The following is a 19,793-nucleotide window of genomic DNA, read 5'->3' on the forward strand; positions in this document are numbered from 1 at the left end:
TTTAACGTACTTGTATTATATATACGTACATATATACATACATACATACATACATACATGCATTCATACATACAAGCAAAGCTCAATGCCTGTTCTGTGGTGACTTCTTGTTCAGGCCGGCTTCTCTTGTATGTATTCTTCAGAAATACTATATCCATAAGGATGTATAAGGAGCTTCTCACAAATCAAACAAAAGTGTATATGTGTATGTGCGTGTTAGCTACTTACTTCCGAGTAGCATGTAGCATTCGGCGCTGTCCTTGCGCAAGTTGATGGCCGCGGCAAGCGTATGAAAGGCACTCGCGTATTGTTGCGCTGCATTGTTGTCAAGTAGTGACATGAAAGGAAACAAAAACAAATTCGAAAGTAAGAAAAAACTTTGAAATGTAATTTAGGCATGATAATATAAATCTAATACGAGTAAATATGTATACGAGGGTGGTCTTTTATATTTTCAGGCAATAATGAAATCACAGTAAAATAATAAAGAAAATCGATTTTTGAAGTGAAACTTTTTAGGCGTCAATGGACGAGCGAGAATGGAGAGTAAAATTTCAAGGCCATGCAACGTTTTGGACATTTTCGTTCCGCGAGAGAGAAAAAAGATATAACGTAGAGGAAAAGGAGAGAGAGAGCGATACCTTATATATATTTTAGATACGCTTTAGGCTATTTTTCCTGAGTTTTTCCTTGTGGTTGCTAATTTCTAGTGAGAAATACCACTGCCTACTTTTTGGCGCTTGTTTGTTGGTGCAAACTTGTAGAAAATATATTTTTGGTGCCTACTTTTTGGCGTTATATTTCCTTGGTGCCTACTGATTGGGGCGTTTTTTGGTCCCAGTTTTTTTGGCGTTTTTTTTTTTTTGGTGCCTACTTTTTGACGCTTATTTCCGTTTCCTGGCTAGTGCTTGCGCGTACTATAAAGTGCTATCCATTCCGGCGTCGGATTTATTGGTATTGCCTTGTGGTAATTTGTGCCGTTGCTGCGGTCCTGGAATCGCTGCGTTTGTGCGGGTGATAAACGCTCGGAGTAGTGCGCGTTGTTGCCACGGTTTGTATCCGGCGTTTACCTACACCGGTCGACCATTCCCCGTTTCTTGTAAATTTTATCTATTTGTATTCTCTGCAAATGTTGTGAATTTATTTAGATATATATTCTCTCTCGCGTTTCTCCCTCTTTCTTTCACTTCTGTTATGTGTACTACGCTACACGCACTTTATTTCATTTTATTTTTTCAAATTAAAAACAAATCATTAGGTGTCAAATCAGCGCTGTAAAGCGGAAACCCCTTAATTCGATCTTTTGAGTGCTCCAAAACTCTTTTGTGAGAGCCGAAACGTGAGTGTTTGCATTGGCTCGGTGAAGAATGATTCCTCTGCGACGATTCGTCTTCTTCTTCTTAATTGGCGCGATAACCGCTTACGCGATTTTGGCTGAGTTTAACAAAGCGCGCCAGTCGTTTCTTTCTCGTGCTAACCGGCGCCAATTGGACACAACAAGTGAAGCCAAGTCCTTCTCCACCTGATCTTTCCAACGCAGAGGAGGCCTTCCTCTTCCTCTGTTACCATCAGCTGGTACCGCATCATATCGCACTTGTTACGTTAAAGCGTAACAACTCAAAATCTGAACATTTTCAGTAGAGACGAAAAACTGTTTCCGTAAATATTAATAATATAGGTATTACAAGGAAAAAAATATGTAATTGCACGAAAATATCATTAAAAAGAATATAACAGTTGTTTCATTCTTATTTGTTTAGTAGTTGCACTAAAATAACAAATTTGTGAGTTGTTACTCTTTTCCTTTTCATTTTGAGTTGTTACGCTTTAACGTAACAAGTGCGATATACTTTCAGAGCCGGAGCGTTTGTATCCATAGCCGCTGGATCTTTATTCGCTGCGCTATGTCTATGTAATCGTAAAGCTCGCCGTTGCCAACGTGCAAAGATCCAAAAATCTTACGCATCATCTTTCTCTCAAACACTCCAAGCGTCGCTTCTGCGACGATTAGCTTTCCTCAATTCTTCGAAAACTTTTGGTAAACAAATGCTAGTGTAGCACCCAGAGTTAACTGTCTTAAATTTCGCTAGTAGTACAGTTGAGACATGACCAAATGCCAGATTTTCCGAAAAAGCAGGCGACCATTTGCTTTGAGATGCTGTACTGTCGATTGCTGATTTGTTTCCACTTCATATGCATAGATCTAAGATTTGTCACCTGTTACGATGTCATATATGTGCTTTTAACCAGCACGACTGACTTTGTTCAATATTTCTTTGCGCCATATCAACAAAAGACCTTTTTTTTTTTGGGAAATTGTCAAATTATGCGGTATCAAGCGAAAGCTAATCTTCTTGACGAACAAATTTTCATGCAATATTGAAAGTATGGAATGGTGGCACTAATGCCCAAGGACGCCCCTACCATGCGATATTTTACGTTATCACTTGCCGCACAGCATCAAAGTTTCTGGCACAGCAATCGTTTTTGGACGATCTTCATGAAATTCACCCCGCAAGTATCAGCGACCACATTGGACTTCGTTGGACCAGGGCTATAAGGCGGATGATCCTTTAATTCGATCTTTTGAGTGCTCCAAAACTCTCTTCTGTGAGCCAATACGTGAAGGCTCGCATTGTCTTGGTGAAGGATGATTGGTTTTCCTTAGTTCGGCCATTGGTTCAGGGGACTTAGTGTGGTGTTTCAAGGCCAAAAGACGAAATAAGTTGATTAGTGCTCTTCTATTTTGCCCTGTCGCAAATCGTAGTAAATCGTTGCATGAAAACTTTAAAAATTTTCACGAGCTAATTCCATCCTTTTGGCGAGATGAGTTTTTCAAGTCACTGAAAAAAAAAACTCATAAAGCTCGTAAGCGAAAACGTTGTATGTAAGTTTATGTTAAAAATTCTAAAATTTTCATCACAATTAGTGTTACCAAGACGCAAAATATAAAAGGCAACCCTCGTATAGTTGTAGACACGGATTTATATATGTCTAAGTATTTTTAAATTAAGAAATGCGACGCTGTGGATAAAACACAAGAAAGTTAATGTGACAATATTACAGCTTTAGCAACAAAAAAAAAGTGTTTTAATTCTCTCTACTAAATTTACATCAAGACTTAATCTCAGGAATTTAGCTATGACATAGTATATTTGCGGGTGAAGTTTCCTTTGCATTAAATTCATTAACAATTGCTTCCATTTCGTTCTACTCACACGAAATTCTATACGCTTTATCAAGGCACCATTTCATATTTGGTCTGTTCATGCCTAAGAGGACTACAATCAAAAATTTCAAGATGGTTACCAACACAATCTCGCACCCAAATTTTTAATTTCCAATGCCGCAACAGCAAAGTAGCCAGCAAATAACAAAAGGACCATTTTTCCTTATCCAAAGTACATCTGCAGTGTAATTCACTAACTTTATCGTCCTAGACGACGTTATGAGCCAATTGACCCTGTACAAAAAAGGCATCGAATGGAGTTTCCCCAAACATCTTGAGGACCTGACCTTCGCCGATGGCATCTGCCTCCCCTCTCACAAACTCACTAACATACAAGCGAAGGCGGACAAACTAGGCGCGCTGGCTAGCACTGTCGGATTGGAGGATAGCATCGCCAAGACCAAGACTATGAGAGTTAACCACAATAACGCAAAGCAGATATTGTTTGACGGATGCCCGGTGGAATTCGTCGAAAGCTTCTGCTACCTCGGCTGCATCATCACGGCAAATGGTAGAGCAGACGAATATGTCAACTGTAGACTAAACAAAGCACGGGCGGCATTCGGGCGATTGTATATAGTACAGGGGAGTTCGCAAATCTCCAGGCACACTAAACTACGAATATTCAATCTTTCGACAACAAATGCCTCCGCAGGTCACACATTGAGAAAACCACCAGCTAACATCACGAGAATGGCACTGGACTATAACCCGCAAAGGAGTAGATGTCGCGGTCGACCAAAAAACACTTGGAGAAGGTCGATGTTGCGCGAACTAGCAGATGCCGACATCTCATGGGACGGCGCAAAAACAACAGCACAGAACCGTGTACGATGGAAGAGTCTTGTCGAGACCGTATGCTCCCGAGAGGAGATAACAAGGAAAAAATAAAAGTGTCATGGGAATGGGCAATTTTCATTATTTCAAACTGCAGGATATTTTCAGAAGAATATACCAAAGAATCTGAAAAATTCACACGCGACTTGTTATTTCTGTTTCCGTCGCTATTCTATCCCATCTTTTTTCTTCGATTACTTCTCTCCTCTCCTCCTTGACTATCTACCCTTTTACTTCCCTTTTAGTACATCCCAAACTCTTGGTGCTTCGTGGCTCGACTTTTTCAAATTTCAATTTCATAGCAAAAACGACTAACTTATGCGCACTGTTGAGCTCTTAAGTCCAAATTTGAGTGTTTTCTTCAATTATATTTGTGAAAAGTAAGTAGAATAAAAAAATTATTTACTGGAAATTAGTGTTTACTTATTACTTTTTGTATATTGATTTAGAATGTCATCGACAGCACCTAAAAGCAGAGCCACTCAATCAAAAATGTCTCTTGCAGCTTGCCGCTCCATTTATGTAAGTCATACGAAGCCTCACATTTGCGTAAACCAAAGAACGGTTGATTGCATCTGTGCGCTACGGCTAAATGACGATTGGCTCATGGATATTCCGAATTGCTCAGCTGCGGGTCGTTGATAGCATCCATTTGCGAAAAATCGCAGTGCAGCAAAAACCCAGTAATATAACGGCAGTATTTAGAGTTGAAGAAACTTGAAGGTTATAATATGTGCCTATTTTTCAGTCGAAATCGCTTCTGGAACCTCTAAGTTGACTGTAAAACTGAGAAACTAGGTGCCCAGCCATGTCTGGAGTTAAGCGGAATCGCTTTTGGAGCTCCACTGCAAACAAATGGAAAGGGAAATGGAATGCATCTCGTAGCGACTGTTGGTCTACTGTTTGAGGGCTCACTACCGCCGCACAAATTTTCATTTTTTCGTTTGAATTAACGACACCAAAATTGTTGTCGTCTAATTTGCGATAATCGAATTGTTAACCAAATCAGCTGATTTCGGCGTATCGACTTTTATTATGAAGTACTATATTAAGTATAAGTATAAGTATAAGTATAAGTATAAGTATAGGTATAAGTATAAGTATAAGTATAAGTATAAGTATAAGTATAAGTATAAGTATAAGTATAAGTATAAGTATAAGTATAAGTATAAGTATAAGTATAAGTATAAGTATAAGTATAAGTATAAGTATAAGTATAAGTATAAGTATAAGTATAAGTATAAGTATAAGTATAAGTATAAGTATAAGTATAAGTATAAGTATAAGTATAAGTATAAGTATAAGTATAAGTATAAGTATAAGTATAAGTATAAGTATAAGTATAAGTATAAGTATAAGTATAAGTATAAGTATAAGTATAAATATAAGTATAAGTATAAGTATAAGTATAAGTATAAGTATAAGTATAAGTATAAGTATAAGTATAAGTATAAGTATAAGTATAAGTATAAGTATAAGTATAAGTATAAGTATAAGTATAAGTATAAGTATAAGTATAAGTATAAGTATAAGTATAAGTATAAGGTGGCGCAAAATTAATCACCCGAACAGAACAAATGGCGTCGTACGTCAATCGTATGTATTTGACACTTGTGAACTAGACATTTAGATGCCAGTTACTTCGAGAAAGAAACGACTGGCGCGCGGTTTGTTGAACTTGGGCAAAATCGCTTAAGCAGTTATCGTGCCAATCAAGAAGAAAAAAAACTAGACAGTTGCAGTATTCCAAAAGACAACAAACGAGGCGCGTAAAAGACAAAATAAAGATTTCCATCACAACATTTTTTTGGTGTAGTATGTAGTAAAAAGTTATGCAAAAAAAAATCGATGATTAATTTTGCGCCACATTATATATATATATATATGTATTTGGCGCGTACACCCTTTTTGGGTGTTTGGCCGAGCTCCTCCTCGTATTGTGGTGTGCGTCTTGATGTTGTTCCACAAATGGAGGGGCCTACAGTTTTGAGCCGACTCCGAATGGCAGATATTTTTTATGAGTAGCTTTTTCATGGCAGAAATACACTCGGAGGTTCACCATTGCCTGTCGAGTAGCGACCGCTATTAGAAAATAACTTTTTCATCATTTTTGTGTTCCACCGAGATTCGAACCTACGTTCTCTCTGAATTCCGAATTGATGTTATTCCAGAAATTGAGGGACTGGACCCTCCAAATGGCAAAAGGTTTTTTTATGGGTAGCATTTTTAAAGAATCATTGCAAAGATTTAAATATAAAATTTTGAATAACTCAACGCACAAAATTCTCATGAATTTCGAAGAAGCGCCAAATTTTGTAACTTCTTAAGGAATTGGAATCAGGGGTTGGCTCTCAAAAAGAACAAATTTGGAACTTAGTCCCACAACACTAGCAGTACTTCAGTGCACTAAGCTTTGGGCAGCGAGTTTTTTCACTGAACACAATTTTTGCATATACATTTTTTGTAATTTTTGAGCTCGACTATGTATTGATAAAAAAGTAGGTGAACCTCACTTTTCCGGTCATGCAATTAAAGGCATTAAAGAGATGATCAAGTTTACGTGTTTCCCTGGCTGGCACTTTGGGGCTCGCCGGACTGGTGGACTATGCACTCCCGCCAACACTTGCCATTACAACGTCCACGACCCTCCTACCCTCAAGGAAAGAGTGGGAACGGGACGATGTAAGACAGGGCCAGTCCATCCATGTATACACAGATGGCTCAAAGCTTGAGGGCAGAGTGGGCGGAGGTGTATACTCCGAACAATTGGGAATCTCCTTCAGTTTTTGGCTCCCGGACTATTGTAGTATCATTGCCTTTAGTGAAAGCCGCGAAATTGGTACAGTGTCAAGCGATATCCGGAAATGATATCCACATTTTCACTGACAGGCAAGCGGCAATAAAATACATCACAAAACAGTCGACAACCTCCAAGATAGCCATGAAATGACGCGCTTCTCTTAACGAGATGACTGAGTAATTTCACCTAAAAGTAGCATGAGTTCCTTTACCCCCCGCGGGTTAAGGAGTTAGAATTTTACGGAGGTAACGGATGCCTGTCGTAAGAGGCGATTAAAAACCGCACCTGTTATTTAAGAGTTAACTCAACGATAAGAGGCTGAGCGAAACAAAAACGGCTTGGTAACGATGGGAACACTGTCGTCATTGGAGCGTTCAAGCACCTAACAGTGCATAATTTTACATTTGAGGTTTGGTCCCGTATACAAGTGATTGTAACATAACAGAGACTCAATCTCCTTTTATGCATATTATTTTGGATCCCAGCCAAAACAAGACTCTGTCGACCGAGTCAAGGCGCTTAGCACTTTAAGCTAAGGTGTTGAGGTACCCGTGCCGAGCGCTGCATGACTGGTAGTGCCTAAATAACCAGTCCTTAACGGTCCCCTCCGATGCCCAGGTGAGGTCGGTTGTAGCAAGTTCCTTACCGCGGCATGCCGGCTCTGTCACGGCGGACCATTTCTTTCCGTACATACTCGTAGGGCCAAAATCTATATTATGTAAATGGAAAACATAACAAAAAACACTACGGAAACAACAAATACTGAGAGTATGCTGGGCACACTCAACAAACGCAATCCTCTTCTCCGGCGCCCTCTGGTAAAGATGTCAAAAAGAAAAATAAAAAATCCTCTGGGTCGCTGCTCAAAGAGCGCGCTACCTGAGAGCCAAATTCACGCTGGCTAAGATAGCTAAGAATGAATTGGCCGGTAGGCCAGATGATTGCGATACAGAGGACAAGGTCAGATATGAGGCCGTAGTTTCAGAGTAAGAAACCATGGCCGCGAGGAAAACTACCAACATCAAATCACATAAAAATCCTCAAAACCAACCAACGGCTAAGCGAAACCGGTCACAAGATATAAGCGGGCGCGCTGCCAAGAAAATACAAATTTTCTCGACTCAGGGAGTTGAGGGCTCTACAACAACTTAACCCAACCTAACCTAAGGTACTTCCTTGATAATTTTCTTTCCAAGCGAACACTAACAAACGAAACAACGAAAATAGGCTGCAAAAATCATAGAAAAGATTTATAAAAGTAAGAAAATATGCAATAACTTGGGAGCATTTTACTATTCCTTGCACTAAGCTTCAGATTGACAAACTACACAAAAAGTTCTTCGTTTTCTAATCCCTATACTCTCAAACTGTTGTCCTCGTTCTTAGTTCGGTTCAGGTAAGAATACGCGGTATTCGTTTGGAGACCGTTTCATGCAGTCTATATTAATAGATTAGAGTCTATTCAGAGAACTTTATGCGTTTTGCTTTGCGGTCGATGCAATTTGTTGATTCCATTCCGTCTTATCGGTCTCGTTGCTTATTAATAAATCTAATATCCTTAGAGGCTAGACGTGTTCTCGTGTCGATGCCTTTTGTCTTCGATATTTGTGCGGACTCAGTAGATTGTCCGTATCTGCTCAATAGAATTAATTTTAATGTTCCCTCACGCTTTTCCGTTGCAATAAATTGTTTTTGTGGGCATCGCTAAAACTTTTTATGGAATGAATGCTCCTTTTAGAAGGACGCCAGCTCAATTTAATGTTTATTCTTCTTCCTTAGTCTTTGATTTCTTTTACTCTAAGTTTACTTTTAAGAAGTTACTTATAAGAATCTTATCATAAGATCTTAATTTGTGTCTACATATGTAATAGTCTGTTGTTGATTTAATCAAATAAACAAATAAATAAAACTACAACAAGCAGCGCTCTACTGATACATATCCTCACATTTTGTTTCAACATGGGTTTTCAGACCGTCTTACTTTGACGACAGATGCGGCGATGTACAACATTAGTGGCGAAATGGTTCGCCATTGGCGAAATCGGAATAGCTATGAACCATAAATTTGTTGCACTACTTCAGATTTTCACTGCTGGGCTGTGAATTCATTCACAAGTCGGCACACAAAGCGGCACAAATAAACTCATTGGCGTACCGCAGCTACAATGAAATAATGTCATTGGCATTTTGAAATGCCTTCAAGAATATTCGATGAACTTTGCAGTGACCCCTGAAATGGAAAATTCAATTTCCGAGTTCGATTAGAGAAACCCAAAAAAATGGAATACACAAAAAACCGATAAAAATGTGGAAATCAGGAAAAGTGCCGAAAATATACGAAATATTGGCAAAAGAAAAAAGTGTCGAGCACAAATTCACAATGATATGATTAGGCAGAAATCATTGAAGTGCAAACGGTGACTTGATGCCCACGTAATTGTATCAGCATCAGGAGTTAATGCGCAAAGTGCAAAAAGTTGGCAAACTGATGGGTGGTTTAATATGACAGCGGGCAAATCTGTGATGTGTACGGCTGTATAGAAATACATATACACATACGCATGCATGTATGATGTATGTATGTATGTCCATATATGAGAATACCCGCAGTAATAATAACAGTATTCTTTCATTAAAAAGTATGCCACTACCAAATTAATTGAAATTGTGATTGGAATCTTAGGCATGCACACATTGCATCCTACATTTACACACACCTCCATAAATAGATAATACATGCAGGTGGATATGTGTGTGTATAAACTACAAAATACAATATCAATTGGAACTAATCTAAGCGCAACGCCCAGAGGTGTGAGCAACCAAACAGGATGTATTGACAATGGCAATGATTACCCCTGACGACGGTGTACTGTGATTGTGATGGTCATTATCATCATGTATAAATGGCGACTAATGTAAGTGACAACCAGGAACTTGGCTTAAAGCTTATTCAGTGGGAAATGGGCATAGGGACGCAGCAAATCACCGTGGAGGGAGAAATTATGAATTACCTTTTTATTAAAATGATTGGCACAATGACGACATGAATTACGATGAGACGGATATCAGTAATAAATGTTTCATTATATAATGGGAAAATCTGTACAATTTAGGCAGTGAAGTGAATAAGATTTGTGTGAATATCTATGTCGTCCCCGTAAGCCAGTAATTGAACTGATTTAAACAAAATAGTTCCCTTTGTGTTTACGGCAGAGTCTCTGATAACCTTTTCAAGGGCCGAAGTCCGTTCAAGGTGGCAAACTATCGCGACGGATTGTTCTGAACTCATACTACGTTCCTTCCATTCTGCATAGTCGAGCGTGTTACACGTATTAACTTATCGGGAATACCGAATTCTGCCATCGCTAAGACGAACTGGTCCCTAATTATGCTGTTGTAAGCTGCTTTGAAGTCTATGAAAAGATGATACGTCGTCATGCCATTTTCGCGCGACTTTTCTAAACTCTGTCTTAGTACGAAAATTTGGTCAATCGTTGATCTTCCCTCTTGAAAACCAGCTTGCGATGGGAATCTATTGATAACTCGGCTTACAATATATTGTTGGAGATTGTACAAATTCTTTTTTTTTAGTTCAAATATATGTTAAACTATCCCCAAAACTTCATTTGGCTAATTGTTTTTTTTCTCATCCTACAACGCTTCGCGAAAACTACTGAATTTAGGACATCTAATTGGCCCGCCGGCCTTAAGTATGGCGCTTAGAATATTTGAAAATATTTTATAAGTGCTATTCAAAAGAGTTACGGGCCGGTAATTTTCACAGATCAACATGTCGCTTTTTTATATAGAGGGCAAATTATTCCAATTTCCCACATCTTTGGCATGCGTTCTTCATTCCAGATTTTGCAAACCAACCCGGCTAGTCAGTAGCAATCAAATAAAGGCTAAGGGAATTTCTTACTTGAGGAATTGAGTGGCTTATACCCCTACTGGCTATGAGAACAGTGTTATTACCAGAAAGTAAATGGTATTCTTAATAGTATATTCTTAGAGAAGTCTTTAGGAATTTTTCTTAAGAAATCGTACAAAAAAGTGTTTACTAGTTCGTGTCAACCACTTCATTCGATTATCTTTCCTAATTAGTAAAGAAATCACTACAAAAATCGAAACATCTACTCATAAATATTTCGGGAAATTTGGTTTGCAGGGTTCGCAGAGAAGAACATATGAATCAGTGTGAAAACCTTAAGAGACACGGACCACCTGAACGAATTATAAGACCAACTACTAAATTTCTTATATTTTAGGGCTAACAATTTATGTTTTTAATATTTAAACTTTTAAAGATAAATGTTTTAAAAACATCCAAAAATAAGAACACATTTCATGAAACTTAAATTATAGGGTCCGGCACTCGAAGTGTAACCAATGAAAAAGGTCATAAATTTAGTTTACAAAATTACTTTAATTCAAATATTTATTTTATTCAATTCAAAGTAAATAATGTGTGAAAATAATACAAAATTAAGAATCAATTTACTTTTACTCGATATGACCACCTTTTGCCTTGACTATGGCCTCGAGACGGTCCAGAAACGAATCGCAAGCTGCCCGAATGTGACTTGCAGGTATTTTGGCACACTCACGGACAATGGATTTTTTTCAACGCCTCGAGACTGATGAATCTTTTAGTTCGGACGTTGCTCTCCAAAATGTCCCAAAGAGAATAATTCATCGGATTCGGGTCTGGTGAATTTGAGAGCCATTGAGTGGACGTTAGTTAGAAGTTTTTTATAATATTTTGAACAATTTTTGGCGTTTCGACATTAATCGCATTTCTAAGCTTTTATCGCTATCAAATTGTCTTCCATTTTTGAAAATCGATTGAGAAAGTACTGTCCATACATTTGCGATTAGGTTAAGGAAAGAGCTGCAGGCAGGCTATTCTACAATAAATATGTTTTGCCTGCCGAAAACTCTTTTGTTGCTTTGGAAGCATGAATGGCAGCGTTGTTATGTTGGAAAATCCACGCCTCATCGAAACTGTCATCAAAAAATGCAAAAAGTACTTCGTCTAGAAGTTCTATATAATTAACACTATTCGCTTTTGTAAATACGAAACATAAAGGCGTTTTGACTTTGACACTAATGGCTGCCGAAACCATGACAGAACCCCCTCCGAAATTACGAGCCATTCTCTTATCCTTTTACTTATGCATTTTATCATGCCAATATATTTGGAAACCATCTGGTACGTTTTTTTCATTGGAAAAAAATACTCTTCATTCATCTCGCCTTGGAGGAGAACGGTGCAGAAGGAAGTTGAAACGTTTGGAAGAACTTGGAACGAAATCAAGCTTCTTGCAAAAAAGGGAACCAGATGAAGCAGTTTTACTGAGGTCCTATGCTCCAGTGGGAGAAACAAGAACCGATGTTGACTAATCTTTCCAAAACAGGTACTTTTCTACAAATGCCAATCATGTGGTTAACTTAGGTTTAGGTACTCGTTTTACATATTTTAGACTAGAATCTACTTGCAAAAATTGTTGACACGACGGATAGTAACTTCCAAGCTGCGCTCATGCCCTTATACAGCCCTTCAACCACTTCAAGGGTAATTGAGTACTGTAAATCCAGGTTAAACTATGTCGGTAGACATAATCGTCCGATGCTAACATGGGACACGTAAGTATGGCGGGTAACTGACTCTTTAGCCAGAATGGGCTCTAAGGTCAACTTTTTTGGTGCGGAGCCCGTTCTGCCACTCCCTTCTGCAGCCATCAAGCCACGGTTAGCAAACGGGTTACTCTAAGCCACAAGCGAGCCTGGTAGGCTGAGAGAGGCTGTAGATGGGCAAAACTTATGGTATCTGTCGCAGTTCCTCCTGTCATTAAGCAGCAGGGACTGTACGCAGCTGGTTGGACTGATGACGGGCCACTTTCTATGGACAAAGCACATTGGAAAAGGTGGGCATCTCAGACAGTGCACTCTGCCCAGCATGTGGAAAGGAGGTTAAGACATCGGACGACTTTCTGTGCGTCTGCTTCGCCTTCGCTCGAATCAGGCTTGAGGTCTTTGGCACTGAAGTGTTAAGAAGCGACCACCTTGGCTCCTTGGTACCACAATATATACCATCGGAGATCGAGTAGATTTAAAGAAAATTAAAATGGGGAACCCGAGTGCAGTAAAATGAGCTTAATTGTGTCTGAGTGTTGTACTTGCTAGACTGGCCCAAAAAACAACAGAAAAAAATTCGAAATTAAGAGTGTATTTAACACAGCAAGGCACAGTTTTTTTTTTTTAATTTTAAAGAAATCTCTTGCATTGTAAGGCCATCCTAAAACTTGTCCCTGACAGACAAAGACCAAAGCTTTTCCGCACGGCATATTTTTTGTTTCTAAACCAAAACAGCCAAATAAATATCACAACGAAATAAAGGAACCAAAAACACTTATTATATAATAAATTATTTTTACGTAATAACTTAAATTGTGCACATTTGAATTAAAAGCCAGTGCTTTTATTGTTATAAATATTTCGTTTTGCACAGAAGAAGAATTCGCGCGTTACTAAAATATCAGCAATAAATGGGAAATAATTTCCGCTATGAGATACCGTTTTAAACATACAATCAATGAAATGATGTTATCGAGCGTAAGAAATTAATTTCTAATATTGTAATTTAGTTTAAAAAGCCATCACCCTAAAGTTAGCAACTATCCACAGGAACTTATATACATAGGTTTGTATGAATTGTATGAAGGTATTATATTGTATATGAATATAGGCATGTTTATTTGCAGACAAATTCATTCGAATTAATTTTGTTGATAATATTAGCACATTTTAACAGAAAATTTGATTTCAATGGCAAACTCACCAGTTATATAAATCAAACTCAAATTGTAGAGAGCATTATAATTAAGCGGTGAAAACCAAATGGATTTACGCAGTGACGAGATTGCCTGAAAATAAAGGAAATACAAAATTTGGCATTATTTGAATCATGCGAGATCAAAATTGCATTTATATATAAAAGTATTTAGTTTGTTTTCAAAAATTAAAAATTAAAAAAAAAAACAAATGAAATCAATTTGTGGTACACCAGCTGGCACAAAATTAGTCACCCGATTTTGTTTGAGTGATGGAAATCTTTATTTTGGCCTTTACGCGCTCTATTGCTTGACTGTTTGTATACTGCGATTTACTAGTTCAGAAGTGTCGAATATGATTGACGTACGACGCCATTTGCAAAAATTATAAGTCTTCCGTTAGGAGGATTAATTTTGTGCCACCCTGTATTGTGACTTTATTACGAGCAAAGCCGGAGGTGGCATCCCTTCCCGAAGCCTTAACTTTCAGCATCTTCTCCCGGTGGCTCCCAACATGCCCGTCCTAACGTATGGAGCAGAAGAGTGGACGATGACAATATCCTAGAGTGTTTGAGAGAAAGGTTCTGCGGAAGATTTTTGGACCTTTGCACTTTGCGACGGCGAGTATCGACGTAACACAAGTAACGACGTTTTATCAACTGAAACTTTCGATTAATATTTTATAGCTAACACATGGGTTGAAAAGGCCTGGGCCTTACAAGAAAATCATATTTTTTTGTTCAAAATTAGCTTCATTCATCAAAGTAATTTTTTAGGTATGCTGGGAGCCAAATCTAGCGAATACGGTGGATGTGCGAATACGGAGCAATTCGAAGTTCAACTCATGTAGTTTTGCCATTGTTTTGATTGACTTGTGACACGGTGCGTTGAGTTGTAAGTAAGTAAACGCGGCACCCACTTTGAACAGAGCTTTCTCACAGTCAAATGCTCATAAAATATAAAGCCAACAGGTTCTTTTTAATATTGTTACGATGTCAGCTAACTCACGCAACTTCACTTTTCGTTCATTCAAAACGATTTTGTAGATTTGTTTGATGTGGAGTTACCGTAGGTTTCACCCAAGTAGACACCTGTTTGAACCAGAGCCGCCTCTTAGCCACGTCAGGAGACATCTCTTAAACTACTCCGACGAGATTCACGACAAAACTAACCAACAACTACTGGACCGGACAGTGTTTAGACATACACTTAACGACATTCATCGGGAGACATTTACCACCTTTTTATGCTTCCGACCACCGAATGCTGTAATCGAAGTCCAACCACCACCCACGGCAGATGAAGAGCTCCACTAAAACACATTTGTGTTGTGGGTACTGGAGCTATCCAGAATTGACCCCGACATACATATCTATTTTCTAAGATAAGATTGTACTACATATGCGAAAAAAGGCAAACATATACAATATCCAGTGCGATAAAACATATTGGACTCGTCTCAGTTTATCGAAGTAAGCGACCAAAATTCCGTTATTTTTTTGCTACTGTACAAGCCATATGTACTAAGTTATTTTTTTGTTGTGGTCAAAGAGAGCGTTGGAATAAGAGTCAATAGTAGTTTCCTATTGAAAATTCTGGAATTCTGCACTTTTATTAAAAAAACGTACTAATGGCGGGAAAAAAACATTCAATTCAATTGAAAAAACTAATTATAAACGACTACAAGTACGGTTTATTGCAAAAGGATATTTGTCAAAAGTTCGCAATGAAAAAATCAACAGTTAGTTTAATTATAAAAAATTCCGAGAAACTGGAAGTGTTGAAACTCTTCACCGTGGAGGACGACCCAAAAATACTACCCAACACGAAGACTAGAAAATATTGATAGAATTGAAGAAAGATCCAGAGAAGTCGGCAGCGAGTTTAGTTAAAGAGCTGAACTTAAAGGTTAGCAGCCGAACTGTACAATGCAGAGCATGTGCAGGTGGACTGAAAAGTTATAGAACAGCAAAAAAGCCATTTATTTCCACAAAAAATCGGCTAAAGCAGTTGAAATTCGCTCGGGAGCACATTAACTGGTCAGTGAAACGATGGAGAACTATACTTTTTTCTGATGAATCAAAATTCAACTTGAAATACTCAGACGGAATGAGAAGAGTTCGCCGGCCAAAAAATAAACGTTTAGATCCTCGATACTGCAAAGGTACGGTTAAGCATGGCGGAGGTAGTATTATGGGGTGGGGTTGTTTTTCTGGGTTTGGTGTTGGACCTCTCCATTTAATAGATGGAATTATGGATAGGTTTGTATACCAAAATATACTAGAGAGCGTGAGAGGAATATGCCACTTTCGTAGTAGTTCCAACAAGATAATGATCCAAAGCACACCTCGAAGTTGGTAGCAAGCTGGATCGCATCGGAAAAAATCAATGTGCTCACGTGGCCCGCACAATCTCCGCACCTCAATCCAATTGAGAACCTTTGGGAGATACTCAATAGGAGGATAGACAGGCAAGGAGTAAATGGGGACAAAAAGAAGCTATTTGAAGCTGCCAAACAAGCCTGGTTGGATATTTCACTCGACGTTATCAACAATCTAATAGCTTCCATGCCAAAAAGATGTAGTGAAGTTATAAAAAATAATGGTTGTGCTATAAAATATACGTTAATTATTATTATTCCAATATGTTTTGTCGCTCTGAATATCGCATATGTTGTGTTTTTTACGCATATAATTTTATGAAGTAAACTATTGTATTTGTTAAGTTTTTTTATGCCTTCAAGAAATAAATAGTTCGTCTTAATTTCTGGGTATTTAATTTATATTTGAAATGACATTTCACGTTAGGAAAATATAATTACATCGATGTATGAATGAGTTCAATATGTTTTGTCCGACACTGTACATACCAAACATATATCCAGCATGTGAAGGCACCCCGCACGACACTAGCCACCTTTTCACATGCCCCATCAAATCCCCTCATCTAACACCGCTTTCCCTCTGGGCCCAACCTGCCGAAACAGCACGTTTCCTATACCTACCGTTAGAGGAGTTAGACGAAGACGACCGGTGATCTACATTGCACTGACAGGGTTAGTAAGCTGATACTACAACAATAACAACAACATCGTTATTGCCACAAACATTTTTATTTATTTCTGTATTTTATAAATTAAATAAAGAATGACTGCTCCTAATTTAATTTTTCCATATTTATTAATAAATATGAACTCTGGCATCAACAACCACAACTTCTGACTGACAACTACGTCAACAGGTTTTTCAATTATTGTATACCTTCTGGGAAATGAGAAAATATGCTGTTGTATGTAGACTTAAGTCCTTCACTTTATATGCAGCGTGGGATGTGACTCACTAAAAACGTTTACGGAAAACCACTCAGCAGTTTTCATTTCACGAATATGTAAAATCTCTACATTCACACAGCTTTTGCTTCATGCAAATCAAATAAATGCTTTTGACATTGTATGCTCGCATGTTATTGCTACTTACTTTAATAAAATATTTAAATACATAACTTCAAAAAATTTGCTTATTTCTTTCCGTTTGTTCTACTCTGCACTCAATCGGCTATTATTACTTTTTGGTATTTCACCAAGGAAACTTTACAAAAACATTGTACCACTCCATTCGACGTAGGAGCGAAGCAATAAAACTTTTTATTTTAATATTAATTTAAATGTAAAAATATACAAATGCTTCCGAGTACACAGGGGATGGGTGAATTTACGTACGCAGTTTAGTAGTTTGTACTTATTTCTCTTCTTCCCTTATAATCACTTTCTTCCTATGTACATATTTCCTACACTTGTTTAGACAATGTAACGGGTATTTTTTTGAAACGTATAGAACTTTGGAGAGGGACATCTGTCAAACCACCGGTAGGGATAAACAAATGTTTTCCATTTTCTGTTAATTTCTGGCAAATTACGATACAAAGATTAAGGGTAGCTTAGGTTTTTGTGGCAGCCGACTTAGAGTAGCCACTCACTGTGTAACACAGGGGCTTTACTGTTCATATTTCATGGAACCAGTTAGACTCTCTTATGAAGCGTAGGAAAGGTTTTATCCCAACACCGGATAGTACCGTAAGAGAGTCAAAATGGTATAGGGTTTTCCAATAACAGGTGTTATTTAAATATATAAAAGACTATCGGGAGATGATTAGCGATTTTTTATGGCCGGAATTGGATGGTATTGATCTGGACAACGTTTATTTTCAACAAGATGGCGCTACGTGCCACACAAGCAGCGAAACCATTGATATTTTACGGGAAAAGTTTCCGGGTCGTGTTATCTCTCGAAGAGGTGATCACAATTGACCACCGAGATCTTGAGATTTAACATCTTGTGACTTTTTTCTTTGAGGCCACGTGAAAGAGAAGGTCTACGCCAGCAGCCCAGTGTCAATTCAAGACCTCATTTGGATTTCGGGAGGCTATCGAGGATATGGGGCAGCCAATTCTCCTGACCTTTTCTTACACAACCTTACCTAACACAATTATTGGGAATGGGAGTAAGTTTCCCTCGTAAAAGAGGTGTCGCTGCTGATACTATTTTTTGTGTTCGCTCTAGTAATATGGTGATTTGAAGGTGTATATGTGAGGTCTCGATCGCAGTAGTTGACATTCGTTTGAAGCGTAAAGATCCTTTTTTATCTGTCGTCAAAAATGTCTACGTGTCTCTAAATAGTTGGATGTTAACAGATCAACCGTCGGTAAAGGTTTGCACGCGATGGGAATGGTCCAGAAAGCAGGTGACTGGCTGCCACATCAATTGAAGGAGAGGGATATCGACAGTCGTTTGATGACGTACGAGATGCTTTTTGAACGGCAAAAAAGAAAAGGTTTTCTGCATCGCATCGCTACCGCCGATGAGAAATGGATCTATTGCGATAACCCTAAGCATCGAAAAAGTTGGAGCCTGCCAGGTAAACCAGGTCCATCGGCAGCGAAAAAAAATATTTATGCTTCAAAGGTCATGTTGTGCATTTGGTGGAATCAAAAGGGTGTCATCTATTATGAACTCATTAAACCATCTGAAACCATCACTGGCGATCGTTACCGACTGCAGCTCATGCGTTTGAATCGAGCTCTCAAAGAAAAGCGGAAAAGGCCGGAATGGGACGGTAGACATAACAAACTGATTTTGCTGCGTGACAACGCCAAGCCACACTTTGCTAAATCAGTCCAGAAATATTTGGAGGGACTGAATTGGGAAATCCCGCCCCACCCTCGTATTCCCTAGACATTGCATTTTCGGATTACCATCTGTTCCGATCAATGCAGTCAGCTCTTATTGGAGAGCGGTTCACTGCTTACCAGAGCATCGCAAACTGGCTCTATGAATGGATAAAGGCAAAAGAACTCGAATTTTTCGTCAGAGGAATCCGTATGCTGCCGGAAAGATGGAGTAAATTTGTAGCTTCTACTGGCACATACTTCATATAATATCGAGTAGTATTTAATTGTTTAAATAATTCGTAACTTTGGCTAAGAAAGGACGGCAACTTATTCCCATACCCAATATTTTCTTCTCTCCATGACCTATTGGCCTTCTGGAGAATATATTATAATTTTTTTATTCTTAATTTGCAAGTTGCCAGAGGAATCCCAATATTGCCTCTGTTTGCAAACAGCGGAAGATTAGTACCCTTTTTGGCCCTGCAATTTCCTTCAATATCTCTATGACCCGCAACCCAGGTTGGCCTTAAAGACGGTGCTAATATCATTTAGAGCTGACAGACATTCCTGAGCAACCTGTGATCTTAGTATGACTGGCTCCATTGATTTGACAGCCGCCTGGCTACCCGAGAAGATATTTATCGTAGTTCTTGTTACGGCTTGTGTGTTAAGGTACTCAGTTATCTCCTTTATAGCTAAGACTTCTGCTTGGTAGACGCTACAGTAGTCCGGAGTCGGACCGATAATTCTTAACCTAAGTCTTTCGAGAACACTCCATAGCCTACTATATTTTCTAGCTTGGATCCATCTGTGTAGAAATTTATGGTTCATGGCCTTTGAGTGTCTACTCTCTTCTTGACGGTTTGTTAGTCGTGAAGTGCCTGTCGAAGGTGAGTTCAGGAAAAAAGTAATCGATTTCTCGAT

The 19,793-nt window shown here is 38.5% G+C and overlaps 1 protein-coding gene across 1 annotated transcript in view; it reads right to left on the reverse strand.

Moving 5' to 3' along the window:
- LOC128867983 (Bardet-Biedl syndrome 4 protein homolog) overlaps positions 1-19,793 on the reverse strand; it is a 61,460-nt gene that overhangs the window by 16,600 nt on the left and 25,067 nt on the right. Inside the window, exons 7-8 of the mRNA XM_054109650.1 lie at positions 13,711-13,795; positions 229-315 (exon numbers count right to left, since the gene is read on the reverse strand). Of these exons, the coding sequence (XP_053965625.1) occupies positions 229-315; positions 13,711-13,795 (172 nt within the window). The remainder of the gene's footprint in view (positions 1-228; positions 316-13,710; positions 13,796-19,793) is intronic.

This window comes from Anastrepha ludens, chromosome 6 (assembly GCF_028408465.1).
Source record: "Anastrepha ludens isolate Willacy chromosome 6, idAnaLude1.1, whole genome shotgun sequence".
In the NCBI taxonomy this organism is placed as follows: Eukaryota; Metazoa; Arthropoda; class Insecta; order Diptera; family Tephritidae; genus Anastrepha; species Anastrepha ludens.